Below are 14,862 nucleotides of genomic sequence, written 5' to 3'. Positions count from 1 at the left end.
GCCTCCGAAAGTCACAGCCTCACAGGCATGAGCCATGAGGGGAGATTGAAGAGGTGTTTTTGTATTGCAAAGCTATGAAGCCTGATAAGAAAGTGAAACAAGTGTAAACTATTGTGCTCCACCATCCTTAGAGTCGACAGACTCCTGAACTGGGCAGCTAACTTCTTAAATGAGTGAAATGTGGGCCCTGATGTAAGGAAAGGTGTTGGGTAAGACCTACATGCTGTGTGCCATTTCACAAATGATGTTATGTATGTTTGTCAATCATGACTCCCTGAATTAGAAACTTTGTGAAGGGAAGAATGACAGAGGCGATAAAGTAAATGTTCTTTGCCTCCACCTAGTCATTATTTCTCAAGCTCTACACTATTGATATTTAGGTTGGATGATTTCTTATTTGTAAGGGGCTATCCTTTGCATTGTAGGATGTTTACCAACATTCCAGACCTCCACTCACTAGATGCTAATAACACTTCCCCACCAGTCATGACAACTAAAACCGCCTGCAGACATTGCCACCTGGGAAACAAAAATGCCCCAGTTGAAGACTTTTGGCCTAGGGATTAGTAGTTTATAACTAACTACAAAGTGACAAAAATAATTATAGATTTATAAGATGTTTTAGGACAGAAAACATAGAGAAAAACAATGGCATTGAAATGTACATTTGACAGTGAGACCAGACCCAATTCTAATTTTCAGAAATTGAAATTGTATAATATTAATTTAAGGTTGCTAAAATTTAAGCTTGTCACCCAATTACAAGAAACTAAGTAATAACTGAATTTCACTTTGAATTTTCTGTGAATTGCTCTGGGACCAGGTATTCTAAAATGTTAGTAGAATCAAGAAAATCCATTAGGACAAAAGCATATAGTAAAGATATGAATGGAACATTATGGACTAAATACTGTTATTGGTTGTTGAATGCTTAATAAATAAAATGTAGTATTCTTTACAAAGAAAATATGATGGGCAAGGATTGATTCTGGGGTACCTGGAGTAGGGAGGGCCTGTCTAGCAGGGGCTATCAGCTGTTGCTGTGCCTGAAATGTTGGCTCATTGTTGCTGTATGTATGGTTTTCTGATTTTTAAAAATGGCAATAATTAATTTAGATTTGAAGAAAAGAACCTCATTGTGAAACAAGCAGGACGACTGTGCAGATCTTACAGCCTGTGGTTCACTAGTTTGTGATTTCTGCTTTTAAGGATTCTCTGGGGATATTTAAGCTTTGGGATAAATCATCCTTTTTGATAATTTAGAAAAACAAAGCAATTTATTAACAACTGTTTTCAAATTCTTTTTTCTCCTCATTTCCCCTTAGTGTGGGACTACAATACTGGCAGAGTGGGAGCACCATTAGTTTGCTGTGAAATCAAATTAAAGAACTGGGAGGAAGGTAATAAACTCTTTTAACCACCGAGTGTCAATTTTTATAATACTAAACTTTAAAATTAGAATTGTTCTTCATTTCCTTTTTTATCTTACTTTAGAATATAAACATCCACAAGTGCTCATTTTTGTCTTTTATAATGTTATATTTTATCTAGAGCTATATTAATTCCTTTATTTTGCTTGTTTCAAAGATGGTTCTGAATAATTATAATTGTACTTATTTTGCTTATTATTTTATTTCAATTAAGAATTATGGCAAAAACATGAGAAATGTACTAAGTGAATAATGTGAATAAATTAAGAGCGATCAAAACTTTATTTTTTAGAAGCAAAATCATAAAATATATTCTATGAAATTGAGGACTTTTACATGTTTTTTCTTTTTTCTTCTCCTTGGGGCTTCAACCTTGTATTATGAGAAGGAAATTTTCACTATCATTCCATAAAAGTCTGTTGTTTATGCCATTTAAAATACTAATCACTTTTTGGCCTGGTGCAATGGCTCATGCCTGTAATCCCAGCACTTTGGGAGGCTGAGGTGAGGGGATTGCCTGAGCCTGCAGGTTCGAGGACAGCCTGGGCAACTTGGCAAGACCTCATCTCTGCAATTAAAAAAAAAAAAAATTAGCCGGGCATGGTAGTGTGCACCTGTAGTTCTGGCTACTTGGAAGGCTGAGGCAGAAGGATCACCTGAGCCCAGCAGGTTGAAGCTGGGGTGGCCTTGAGCGTGCCACTGCACTCCAACCTGGGTGATGGAGTGAGACTTTAACTCAAAAAAAAAAAAAAATAATAATAATTACTTTTTTAAAACTTATTTGATCCTATTCAAATATACAAATTATGATTTATTGAGATGCACATTTCTTTTTACACAGAGTAAAGATTCTAAGGCTTAGACGTCATTTTCCAGCTCTCTTTGGCAGAATTAGTGAAAATGTTCAATAAATTTAAGCTAGGAGTCATTTTTAAATTATCTGTAAGAATAATCTTCTAAATGTAGAGTAATTTGATTTTATGCAGAGGTTTGTTATCAAACATGGCTTAGTACTTTGATCAATTTGTTAGCATCATATTTAATATCCTATAGATTCTTTCAAACAATTTAACTCTGTTGTGTTTGCAATTTTATAAAGTAGAGGATGTCGGATTTTAGAGTGTCATTTTTTTGTTGGCATAGTAGCTTAAAAGCATAAATGTTTATTGTTAGCAACTGAAATTTTGCATCTAGTTTTAAACTGGTAAACTTTGTTCATTTATAGTATCTGCCTTGTTTTCTTTGGGAAGGTGCTAACTAGATTAAGATATTCCTATTTAGAAGCTAATAGTTTTAAATTTTTATGTGTTACGTATAGGGATAAAAGTATAGAATTAACTCAAAATTATTCTGTTTATTAGGTGGATACTTTAATACTGATAAACCACACCCCAGGGGTGAAATTCTTATTGGTGGCCTAAATGTGACAATGGGATACTACAAAAATGAAGCAAAAACAAAAACTGATTTCTTTGAAGATGAAAGTGGACAGAGGTGGCTCTGTACTGGAGATATCGGAGAGTTTGACCCTGATGGTTGTTTAAAGATTATTGGTGAGCCATCTAATATTTTTTTGAAATTGAATATTTCTGAAATAGTTTTACTCAAGAGGTACTGTATATGTAATGTTGGAATAGACTGTGGCATCATTCTTGGAATACACACATTTTTAATGTGGACTGTGGAATTTTTAAGGCCTGACATGTTATGAGTTCTCAAGTGGTTCAACAGCAGTGTCATTTTTAATTATTGTTAGATAACTCTTAGTCATTCTTTCTTGCTTCTGTAGAGAATACTCATTTTTGTGAATTCTTTGCCATCTGGAGGTTAGATAGAGCTCTCCTGTCTGAACTGTGCCCTGGCCTTGCCCGAGAGAACAAAAGAAAGCCCGCCAGCTGAAGTACTAGGACTTACACGGGGCAAAAAATACTTTTCCCTGCTTCTCCTCTTAGGTTCCTTTGTTTTCAGTTCATGGTATTTCTGTTCTGATCATGCTAACAAGAAACCTGGAAGGAGATGAGAGACACTTCAGTCAGTTTCCCATACCGATCTCAATCCCACTAATTTATCTTATGAGATATGTCTCGAAGTAATATTCTCTTTTTCTTTGTCCCTCTTGCCACGACTGTAGGTCAGGTTTGAACCTTCTGCCACCCGACCACAGGAAATTCCTTTCTGTAGCCTTGCTTGTCCTCCTTAAACACAACCCCCTCGCCGCTGCTATGTGCTTACTCTTGTTGCAGCCCTTTAATGACTCCTAGAAGCTCAGTTCGGGATGCCCCCCGCCCCCCCACCTCTCCACCTCCCTTCTCTCTTTTGCTGCTGAAATTCGACCTGGCATACTTCTGCCCTTCCCCAGTGCTGCTTCACGTGGCTACCTCTCACTCTTATGACTCAGCTAGGCCTCCTTTGCAGGAATTTCTTTCTGAGTCTACAGGTTGAAGAGTTCATATTAAATCGAAGTAACCCTTTTTTGCATTATGGATCATCTCTCCAGGTAGAACATGAACTTGCCAGTGTCATTCAGTATCTTCTTCACCTGCCTGGTATTCATGAATACCAAGAACATACCTGTTCAGCAGAACATACCTGAAGCCCTGACCATGGGGTCCCTTAAATAGAAGTTAAATGTTTTTCTTTTAAAATAATGTGTTAACAATATAAAAAAATTAGAGCCTAATTTTAGTATATTCTGTTAAGTTTAGCATAACTATTAATGCTTAATTTAGCAAAGTTTTAAATGATTTGATAGCAAATTACTAAGGGTATAGCCAGTATTTGTATATATTGTTATTAATATTATTCTTTTCAATGTTTTCCCCTCCCCACTTTTCTTCGTTTTGCAGATCGTAAAAAGGACCTTGTAAAATTGCAGGCAGGAGAATATGTTTCTCTTGGGAAAGTGGAGGCAGCTCTGAAGAATCTTCCACTGATAGATAATATTTGTGCATATGCAAACAGGTAAGAAAGTGGAATTTACGCTAACTTAGAGCGTTTGGTGGTGTTGTAAGCGTTTTCTGCCTGTGTGGGCCTTCTTTGTAAAGTTATCTGAAAGGCTCTTTCTTCTTATCTGTTACCTCGGGAAGTGGCCTCCTTCTCATCACAGCCATTGACTGATATTCCCCTCAACATCTTTCTTAGTGTCTCTGTTTTATGCTTGACATCTCACTGCAGTGTCCTGTGTGTTAGGGAGGTGAAGAAAACAAAATCTTCCTTCCTGATTCCTTGGTACTTCTCGTTCCCTGTCTTCCCACGTGGGAGACTTCACTGAACCAACTCAGAGGAAAGGGGAGTAAAGAAGGGTCAGCGAGCAGTACACTGTTAAGTACTTACTCCTTGCTTTCAACTGGAGCCTGCTTGTGACTCTTGGCAGGGCTGGGGGCCCCTCATAAGTTCTGCTCAACTAGGGCTTAATGCATATGATTGCTAGCTCATGGTGACAGAGAGCCAGCAGGGACCCTGTCTACAGCAATTGTCATGATTCTTATGTGAAAACAAAATCTGGTATCGGAAAAACCAATTTAGAGAGATTTTGGGGGTACAGCCCAAGTTAAAGATGAACTGCATTGGTTTGTAAATGATTCTCTCCTTTAGCCATCTAGGATTTTTATGTTTTAATGATGCTGCAGTTCTGGATTTTACTTACATGATAGTAGCCAGAACTATCCTCTTCCTGATGGCATGGTCATTTTTTCAAGTTCCTGTTTAGTGGTTTTCAAAGAGTACTTACCTTCATTGGGCATATTCAGAGTCCCTCTGTTAACACAAATTCTCAAGATAACAGCAGAAAAAATAAATATAGTCACATTATTTTGATTTGCCAAATTTCTTTAGAGACAGTTTTTAATTTATATTCAGTTTTAGTATTAAAAAATCTGCTGCCAAGAACTACTGATTTAAGATGAATTTTCTAATACTGGTAATTTCCTTCTAAAAAATGTGCATGACACTGTTCATAATAGAATAAAACTGGCATTTGCTTGAAATAAATATGCCAATACCAGATATGGCACGTGCAGTTTTTTAATATAGTAAAGAGTTAATTACTGTCAGTGTAATCAGTGACGGCATTTAACACAGTATACCCTTTTGTTCCTTATTTAAGTTATTCTTTGTATATTTCAGTTATCATTCTTATGTCATTGGATTTGTTGTGCCAAATCAAAAGGAACTTACAGAACTAGCTCGAAAGAAAGGACTTAAAGGGACTTGGGAGGAGCTGTGTAACAGTTGTGAAATGGAAAATGAGGTACTTAAAGTGCTCTCTGAAGCTGCTATTTCAGGTGAGTGTTCTGTTAAACTGTTTCTGAAAACTGAAATGGAAAGAGTACTTAACATCCATTTAACCTGTGTATTGTAAAGCTTAGGATACATCATTTCCTGCTCAGAAACCCTTTCTGCCATTAGTAGATGGAAGAATATATTAAAAAGTCCCCTGATGTGCAGGACACACATCATCCAGTCTCACCAAACTGATGTTCTCTGCAGCCGTTGCTTTCTGGTTGACTCTTTCTCTGTTTATCTCAGCTGTTCAAGGCCCTTCTCACTTTCCTGGCCACAACAGCCTACAGTGAATGGACCAAAAGACCTTTTGGAACGTTGTACAGTGTGTAGTATACTGGTAGTTGGTGGTACTTATATTCTATGCCCTTTTTTGTTTTGGTCCAAGACTAGTTTAATATTGTTGGTTTAATAAAAACAACTGTGTCTTTTGAGTTGTTAAGTATAAGCATGCATTTTTATTCTATGTGGATATGTTATATAAGAGTAAGAAATATGTAAATTAGCATTTTAACCAAATGAAATCATTACTTTGGTTTTTTATTTTAACAGTAATTATGTTTTGTAGTATGTCAGCTTGAAGATAGTTTCCAGCACTTTTAGGTAACTTAAAACCTTGAACTGATGCTAAATTGAAGTAATTAATGGATATTCATTAGAAACCTTTATCAGACTGGGCGTGGTGGATCACACCAGTAATCTAGCATTTTGGGAGGTGGGGGCGAGAGGACTGCCTGAGCCCGCGGGGTTCAAGACTAGCCTGGGCAATATGATGAGATCTCGTCTCTACAATAAATCAAAAAATTAGCTGGGTGTGGTGGTGCACGCTTGTAGTTCCAGTTACTTGGAAGGCTGAGGTGGATGGATCACCTGAACCCACCAGGTTGAGGCTGTGGTGGCTGTGAGCAGCGTGCCACATCATTTCAGCCTGGGTGACAGAGTAAGACTCTGACTCAAAAAAAAAAAAAAGAAACCTATATCATTTCTAAATAAGGTGACATTATGAAACATTAAGCAAAATTTGAGGTTAATATACTTTGATATTTATGTATACATTTTAGCAGCTTTATTGAGATATAATTAACAAGATATACAACTCACCCATTTAATGTGTACAATTAAGTGACTTGTAATATATTCACCAAAGTGTACAACTATCACCACAGTCAATTTTACAACACTGTTATCACCCCAGAAAGAGACCCTGTACTCTTAGCAGTCACTGTTATCCCCAAGCCCTCATCCCTTGGCAGCCACTAATTGCCTTTCTGTCTCTATAGATTTGCCTGTACCATAGATTTTGTATATGTGGAATCGTACATTACAGGGCTTTTTGTGACTACTTGTATTTTACTTAGCATAATGTTTTTGAAGTTTATCCATGTTGTAGTATGTATCAATGCTTCATTCCCTTTTATTGCCAATTAATACTTTATTATATGGCTAGATGCCACATTTTATTTATCCATTAATTGATGCAAATTTGGTTTATTTCCACTTTTTTCTCTTGCCTCTGCCGCCCAAAGTGCTGGGATTATAGGCGTAAGCCTCCGTGCCCAGCCTGATATAGGTTTCTAATGAGTATCTATTAATTACATCATTTTAGCATCAGTCCAAGGTTTTAAGTTACCTAAAAGTGTTGGAAACTATCTTCAAGCTGACATACTACAAAACATAAAAATGCTGCTATGAACATTTGTGTGGAAGTTTGTGTGTGGACATGTGTTTATTTCTTGGGTAGATGCCTTGGAGTGGAATTGATGAGTCATATGCTAACTTTGTGTTGAACCTTTTGATGAACAGGAGACTATTTTCCAAAATAATATTTTTTTCTGAATGCTTTCCAAAATGATGGCACTATTTTACAATTTCACCACTGATGTATGAGAGTTTCTGTTTCTCCATGTTCTTGACAAAACTTGTTATTGTTTGTCCTTTTGATGCTAGCCATTCTAGTGGCTGTGAAGTGCTGTCTCATTGTGGTTTGATTTGCATTGCCCTTTTGGCTAATGATGCTGAGCATCTTGTCATATGCTTATTGGTCATTGCGTATCTTCTTCAGATCTTTTGCCAGTTTTTAAATGGTGTTGTCTCTTTATTATTGAGTTTTATGTGTTCTTCATATATTCTAGATACTGTACAAGTTCATTATCTATATGTAATTTGCATATACAATTGACTGTGTATCTATGGGTTTTGTATCCAGGGAGTCAACCAACTGTGGATAGAAAATATAAAAAACATACAATAAGAATCACAAATTAAAAAATACAGTATAATAGCTATTTACATAGCATTTACATTGTATCAGGTATTACAAATAATCTAGAGATGATTTAAAGCATATGGGAGGATGGGTGTAGGTTATATGTAAATAGTATGCCATTTTATATAAGAACTTGCACATCCATGGATTTTGGTATCTTCTTGGATCCTGGAACCAATTCCCAATTCCCTGTGGATACTGAGGGGCAGTTGTACTTTCTCCCTCCCATTTATTTTGGAGTTGAGGTCTTACTTTGTTGCCTAGAATGGAGAGCCATGGCACAGCTTACTGCAGCTTCAAGTTCATGAGTTCAACAGATCTTCCCTCCTCAACCTCCCAAGTAGTTGGGATGCCAGGCGTGTGCCACTGTTATAGCCGAAGTGTGAGAAAGGAATTGCCACACACTGAGAATCTAATTATGAGTCCTTTGCTAGCTGGTGGTCGAGAGCGGACTTATGTCCAAAGAACTCTTGACCCCTGAACAGAGTAGGTAGGGGGTTTATAATGGCAAAAAACCACAGTTTTATCACAGTTGGGGGGGAGTGCAAGCAGGATATTTTCAGTTACAGAGCAGTTTATCTGTTAATGGTTACAGAACAGTTACAGAATGGCTTATCTGGGTTTCCCACCAAGCAGGATGTGATTTATTGTTTACTGGAAGGTTGGGGCAGTCATATGGAGGAGGGATGAGAGGAGGAACTGAGAGACTAACATGCTAACAGTCATTTCATTCCCTCCTTTTAGTTGTTCATGAGTCAAAGCATTGACTAATTTATTATGGGTAAGGGGTTATAATGGGCCCGCATATATATGTGTTTTATAGAAGTGATTCGTTGTTTTACAAACCGAACTGTTTAATTTAATATACAGGGCCCGATGAGTAGACCGAGAAGGAGGAGAAGTAGAGGGCCATCCAGACCTGTAATTAAGGTAGTTAGCCATGGGTTTTAATTAAACAAGGTTTGAAACCAGGGTTTCTTTTCTTTTCTTTTCTTTTTTTTTTTGGTCTTCTGTTTAAATTTTCTCGAACCTCTTGGAGGGTGTATCTAATGACTCCTGATTATTGGCATAGAAACAGCATGATTTTTCTAATGTTACACAGAGCCCTCCTTTGGTGCCAGCCCCTTCTTTGAAGGTAAAAGAGAAGAGAAAAGTTTACTTCCCACAGACAGGAAGTGGGCCTACACTCTAGATTAGAGTGTGGCTCCGTAGCCCCCCCGAAGCCCTGGAGATGTTGCAATCTGGTAGATGTGACAGCCGTGACTTTCTTGTTGACCACTTGTGGATGTCTTGGAGACCTTGAGGGTGGTGCTGGTCACCATGCACTGAGGACACAATGGGTCAATACTGGTCATGTTTGAGAAGTCTGGATTTCTAAAAAAGACTAATTATAATAGGCCAGTACTTGTTGTGCTTAAGGAGTCTGTTTTTCTGAAAAGACAAAGTTGGCAAAGTTAATTTTTACCTAGAGCATGTATTTTTCCTGGACATAGCCTCAACTTTTTCATCATTGTGTTAGGGTTTAGGAACAAGATTAAAAAATAGCTTCCCACTCTTGTTCTGTCCTTTTATTCCCCACTCCTGCTCTTGGAAATATTCTTATGATTCTGAGAAATGGGGCAAAGATCAATTTTCTGTAACTGCTTCCTGCTGAGGTGGCACCTTAACTGAATACTATTTGAATTTAATAAAACACTGAGCAAGAGCATAGGCAAACATTATTAAGCAAACAATGATGAAAAAAGTTATTGCTTTAGAAACAATGCTGGAAGAGTGAAAGTAGTCCCATACGTTATATGTATGATTAGCTAAGGCCTTTAATTTATTAATGTAAGTTGAAATATTCCCTTGTAAATTACCTTTACTTGTACTTTAGCAAGTAAATATAGCCACTCTGACAAAGTCTGAAGAAAAATTGAAAACATTAGAGACATGTGGTTAGGTTGTAGCTTAAATTGCAGGAAATAATAATGAACATGATAATTTAAAACAGGTAAACATTGGCAAGAGAAAACTGTCCGCTTTGTTTTTATAATAGGTCTGATATACTTTCACAACGATTGATATGCTAGAGCGTGAAGCCCAGCTTATTTTGTTATTTATCCTATGTTGGATTAATAATAATCCTTGTGTCTGGTCTACAGACAGTTTAAGAGGAGGGTGTGGGGCAGATGTGGTTTCTAGGGCTTGTTTTTGTTTTTTACCCCACCCTAGAGAGACTAAATTGAGAACTGAAGAGTTTATGTATTACAATTTTTAAAAGCATAATGTTACAACACAGGATTATAGTTCATTGAAAGTTACTTTTTTTTCCTCCCCATAAACCTTTAGTATACCATTTTTAAACATGCTTGAACCTTTTATTTTTGTCCTGTACTTTTTTCTTTTTAAATAACCAGCCATTTTATTACAGGACAAAAATTTATTATATGAGTTTTTTTTTTTAATTATAAAAAAAAAACTTTAATTTTTTTTGGAAGCTCAGTTTCCTAAGTAATTAAAAATCTTTCAAGCCATAACAGCAGTTAGAGCTGGAGAAAAAAGTTATAATCAACATAATTATATACCAAGATTTCTTTTATAAATTCCTTTTCACGAACCTTATCCTGACTTTCATATTCCATTGACGACATGCTTGGAATCTCTGTTTTGCCCTGCATTTTTTTTTTTTTTAACATAACCAGTCATTTTATTTTGGGACAAAATTTTATTATACAAAATTATTTTTTTCTTTATAACTTTCTTTATTAAAATATATTTTTATATCTATAACTTTTTTTACTTACTGATTTTTTCCATTTTTAAATAAATATTAAAAAAATAATTTACTGATTATATAAAATAATTTAAAATTTTAGTGAAAACATAGGAAATAGGAAATTCTGAAGTGCCTGTTAGATATTAGTGTTTTTAGATGAAACCCTTTATATAATTTTAGAAACATTTTTTATATTATAACTTTTTTAATTGAAAGTAACCCAGACATTTAATAAGCTTTTAAAACAATTTTAAGATTTTTAAATTACATGAAGAGCTTACCCATACCATTGTTTTATTTATATATATATATATTTTTTTGAGTTGGAGTCTCACTCTGTCGCCCAGACTGCAGTGCAATGGCCGCTCCCGGCCACTGCAGCCTCGGCCTGCTGGGCTCCGGCGATCCTTCCACCTCAGCCTTCCGAGTAGCCGGAATTACAGGCATGCGCCACCACACCCAGCTGATTTTTTTTTTTTTTAATTTATTGTAGAGATGAGGTTTCGCTGCCCAGGCGGGTCTCGAACCCGCGGGCTCAGGCAATTCACTCACCTCAGCCTCCCAAAGGCGCGGGATTACAGGCTGAGCCTCCGAGCCCGGCTTTTATTTATATTTTTAAAATTCATTTATAGCAGTTTGTTTAATTACTTATGAATAATGCTGAGATTTTAGACTAGGCTAGTTATTACTTTAAGTTATTTCCTGGCTAATCATTTTTTAAAGTCTGTGAACATCAGGTGTTATAAGTAAGAACCTTAAAGTTAAATACATGAGCATTTTGCTGGTTATTCAGAAGGTTTAGCTGGTTTTTTTTGAGTTGGAGTCTCGCTCTGTTGCTCAGACTGGAGTGCAATGGTACGCTCCCAGCTACCTCAGCCTCAACCTGCTGGGCTCCGGCGATCCCTTCCGCTTCAGCCTTCCAAGTAGCTGGAACTACAGGCATGTACTAGCATGCCCAACTAATTTTTGATGTATTATAGAGATAGGGTCTCGCCAAGTTGCCTGGGTGGGTCTCGAACCCCTGGGCTCAGGCAATCCACTCGCCTTGGCCTCCCAAAGTGCTGGGATTACAGGCTGAGCCACCGAGCCCAGCCCTTCCTTCAGTTTTAAATGAGTTTTTAATGTTTACATTTTAGTTAGAACTGGCTGAACTGTATAAGAAAAACAAAGTTTTATTATTTAACCTTGAAACAGTGATCTTACCTTAACACCAGAAGCTTAGTTACTAGCAGATTCAAAGCAGGGAGAAAGAGAGAAATAGAGTTTAAAAGCCTCTATTGAATCCTGTAGTTTCAGGTTAACTATTTAGACTTTGAAATTTATAATTTGTTAGACCTTCATAAGTGGCCACCATTTGTGAGCCAAGTGTTCTCTCCTCTCTTCAGAAGATAGTGCACCTGCTTTCTAATGGCTTTCTGGCCATCACAGTGGACAAGGTCCAGGAGGTTTTAGGCCTCTTTGGGGCAACTATGCTTTGGGGCAACTATGTCCCCACTGACTGTACCCCTAAGCAGTGGACACTATTCCCTCAGCAGATTTGTTTTTACCAGGTCTTTGATGGATGCTTGAAGTTTTGGTCACTAATCATGACTGCCAATTGGGGTGTCTCTTTGGCCCTCTGGTTCTGCTGCCCTCCATATTGGCACTGTTTTGTTTTTTTAATGCTTTGGCTGAAAAAAAAAACCCTTAAAATAACCTTTTTTAATAGGTTATACATATGAAACTTTTAAACCACTTCTCTGTTTGTGACAGTCTGATGCAAAATCCTTTAGAGTGAACAGACCACATGGATGTGTAATGATCTGTCCCTACTTATTTATAATTATGAACAGGCAAAGTTGTTAAAAACCCTTGTAAATTACTAAATTGTAATCTTTGTTGTAAGGTGTGGACAATTAGGTGAGAGTGATCAGTTTCTACCCTTATTGTGCTCACACAGAGTACCCAATATTTTATTTATCTGACAGGACAAATAACTTAGTAAAAGTGACTTAACCAGATGGGAATGGCCAGTTCCCAAACATTATCATGTCATGCAGGGTGTTTAGCATTTAAAGCTTTACCTATCTTATAAGAGGGTGCTAGTTAGGCACAATAGGCGATTTAACATTTTATTTATAAAGTACAACTTTAGTGAGGCTGATATAACAAACAGTGGTGTTATTTAGCACTGATGTGTTAACATATGGTAAAGTTGGAAGTAAAATTTAACTGGAGCACTTGTATGTTTGGTTGGCAAAACAGATTAAAATTACAATTGAACTTTTTTGTAGCTAGTTAACAGGATTAATTTACATGATCCCTTTACTTTCATCTGGGAAGAAGGTTGATATAGTCCCAGTTTAGATATAACTTGAGAGAGATTTATTATAAGAAAGACAAACAAGCAAGAACCCCGATATCTTTTGAGAGAGGGGCGGCTAAGTCAGCAGGGTCGGTATCCTCTGATGAGCCTGTGGACACTGGGATCCGGGGAGCCAACACAAAAATATGATGGGAGGAACAGATATCTAGGTGGCGAGCTAACTCATAAAAGGCCTGAATATATGGGACAAATTAAGCTGCAAAAGGGTGTTAGGAGCTAGGGAGCCACCCTCTGGCCAGGTTTTGTCATCCCCCAGCATATGTTATGGATGATAAATGAGGGATAACTCAGTGGAGGTGCAGAAAGGCATGCTGTGCAGCTGTTGAAGTTTCAAGATTCTTCGTGGAGTCGCTTTGCCAACCAGAAAAGAAAAGAGTAAAGAAACCAAGCATTTTGTCTCCCACCTCTCTGGGTGCTGGCGGTCCACTTTCTTTTGGGGACCGTCTTGCCTCCCTGGGGAGTAGCCCTAGGCAGAGACCATTAGTTGTCCTCCAAGATTCAGCAGAAAACTTTTTTTATTATATGGTCCAGGGGACTGGAGGGTTGAGAAGCCTGTTGCCCCATATTGTTAAAACCAGTAAATTGCTGGAGGCACCTGATGAGGATCAGACCTTTAACCTCAAAGAGATAAGTAAAAAAACCCAGAAGTTTCTGACCTGATGATCAATCCGAAAGTGTAGCAGAAGCAAACCCTGTAGCTAAGAGCACAGCAAGAACGCAAATGAAGGAAAGGGGCCAAGGTCATAAGCAATCAGAAGTTAAAGCGGGTACCCAAACAGAAACCAGATACTCAGCTGAGACTCTGTTCAGTCAACGTCTTGGCTTTAATGAACAGAGTCTAAGGAGCGGCCTCGTCAGGCTCCGTCCTCCTTAACAGAGTTGTGGCCACATACAGAAAACAGATTAAACAGATTCTTAACTGCCTAGGAGAATGCAGATGCAGGAATTTTTAAGGCGAGAGAAAAGCAGTGATAGTTCCTTCTCCCTCCAAACCAGATGAGAGGTTATGGGGCCCTGGAATGACTCAGGGGGCGCCTCCTCTATAATATCTCCACCAAGCTGGGGAAAGCCGGAGCCAGGCTGCCTCCCAAGTTTGTGGTAAAAGCCAAAATTAAAATAATTCTTGCTGAGGCCTCCAAATGTTATAGCGGAAGTGTGAGAAAGGAATCGCCACACGCTGAGAATTGTATTTTGAGTCCTTGACTAGCCGGCCGTTGAGAGCAGACTTATGTCCAAAGAACTCTCGACCCCAAACAGAGTAGGCAGGGGGTTTATAAGGGCAAAAACCACAATTTTATCAGAGTCGGGGGTGCGGGGGTACAAGCAGGAAATTTTCAGTTACAGAACAGTTTATCTTGAGCAGTTACAGTATGGCTTATCTGGGTTTCCCGCCAAGCAGGATGTGATTTCCTGTTTACTGAAAGATTGGGGAAGTCATATGGAGGAAGGATGAGGGGGGAACTGAGAGGCTAACATGCTAATGGTCATTTCACCCCATATTCGGCTAATTATTCGATTTGTTTTTGTAGAAACAGGGTCTCACCATGTTGTCCAGGATAGTCTCAAACTCACACAGCCCTGTCTCATCCTCTCAAAGTACTGGGATTATAGGTGTGAGCCACCACACCCAGCTGTTTTCTCTTATTTTATTTGTTGGCTTTAATTTCTTGGTGGTGGTCTTTGAAGCACAAAGTTTTAAATTTTGATGAAGTATAGTTTATCTCTTTTTTTTGCTGCTGTTTTTGGTGTTATTTCTAAGAAA

General features: G+C 37.8%; 1 protein-coding gene across 2 annotated transcripts in view; it reads left to right on the top strand.

The window, feature by feature from the left end:
• ACSL3 (acyl-CoA synthetase long chain family member 3) overlaps positions 1-14,862 on the top strand; it is a 74,863-nt gene that overhangs the window by 48,975 nt on the left and 11,026 nt on the right. For both annotated transcript variants that reach the window (XM_008054764.2, XM_021710759.1), the window contains exons 12-15: positions 1,326-1,400; positions 2,792-2,983; positions 4,277-4,391; positions 5,556-5,713. In XM_008054764.2, coding sequence (XP_008052955.1) covers positions 1,326-1,400; positions 2,792-2,983; positions 4,277-4,391; positions 5,556-5,713 — 540 coding nt within the window. The remainder of the gene's footprint in view (positions 1-1,325; positions 1,401-2,791; positions 2,984-4,276; positions 4,392-5,555; positions 5,714-14,862) is intronic.

Source organism: Carlito syrichta, unplaced genomic scaffold, assembly GCF_000164805.1.
Source record: "Carlito syrichta isolate Samal-C Ts95f unplaced genomic scaffold, Tarsius_syrichta-2.0.1 Scaffold301168, whole genome shotgun sequence".
Taxonomy (NCBI): Eukaryota; Metazoa; Chordata; class Mammalia; order Primates; family Tarsiidae; genus Carlito; species Carlito syrichta.
This window is presented reverse-complemented; position numbering and strand designations above follow the sequence as displayed.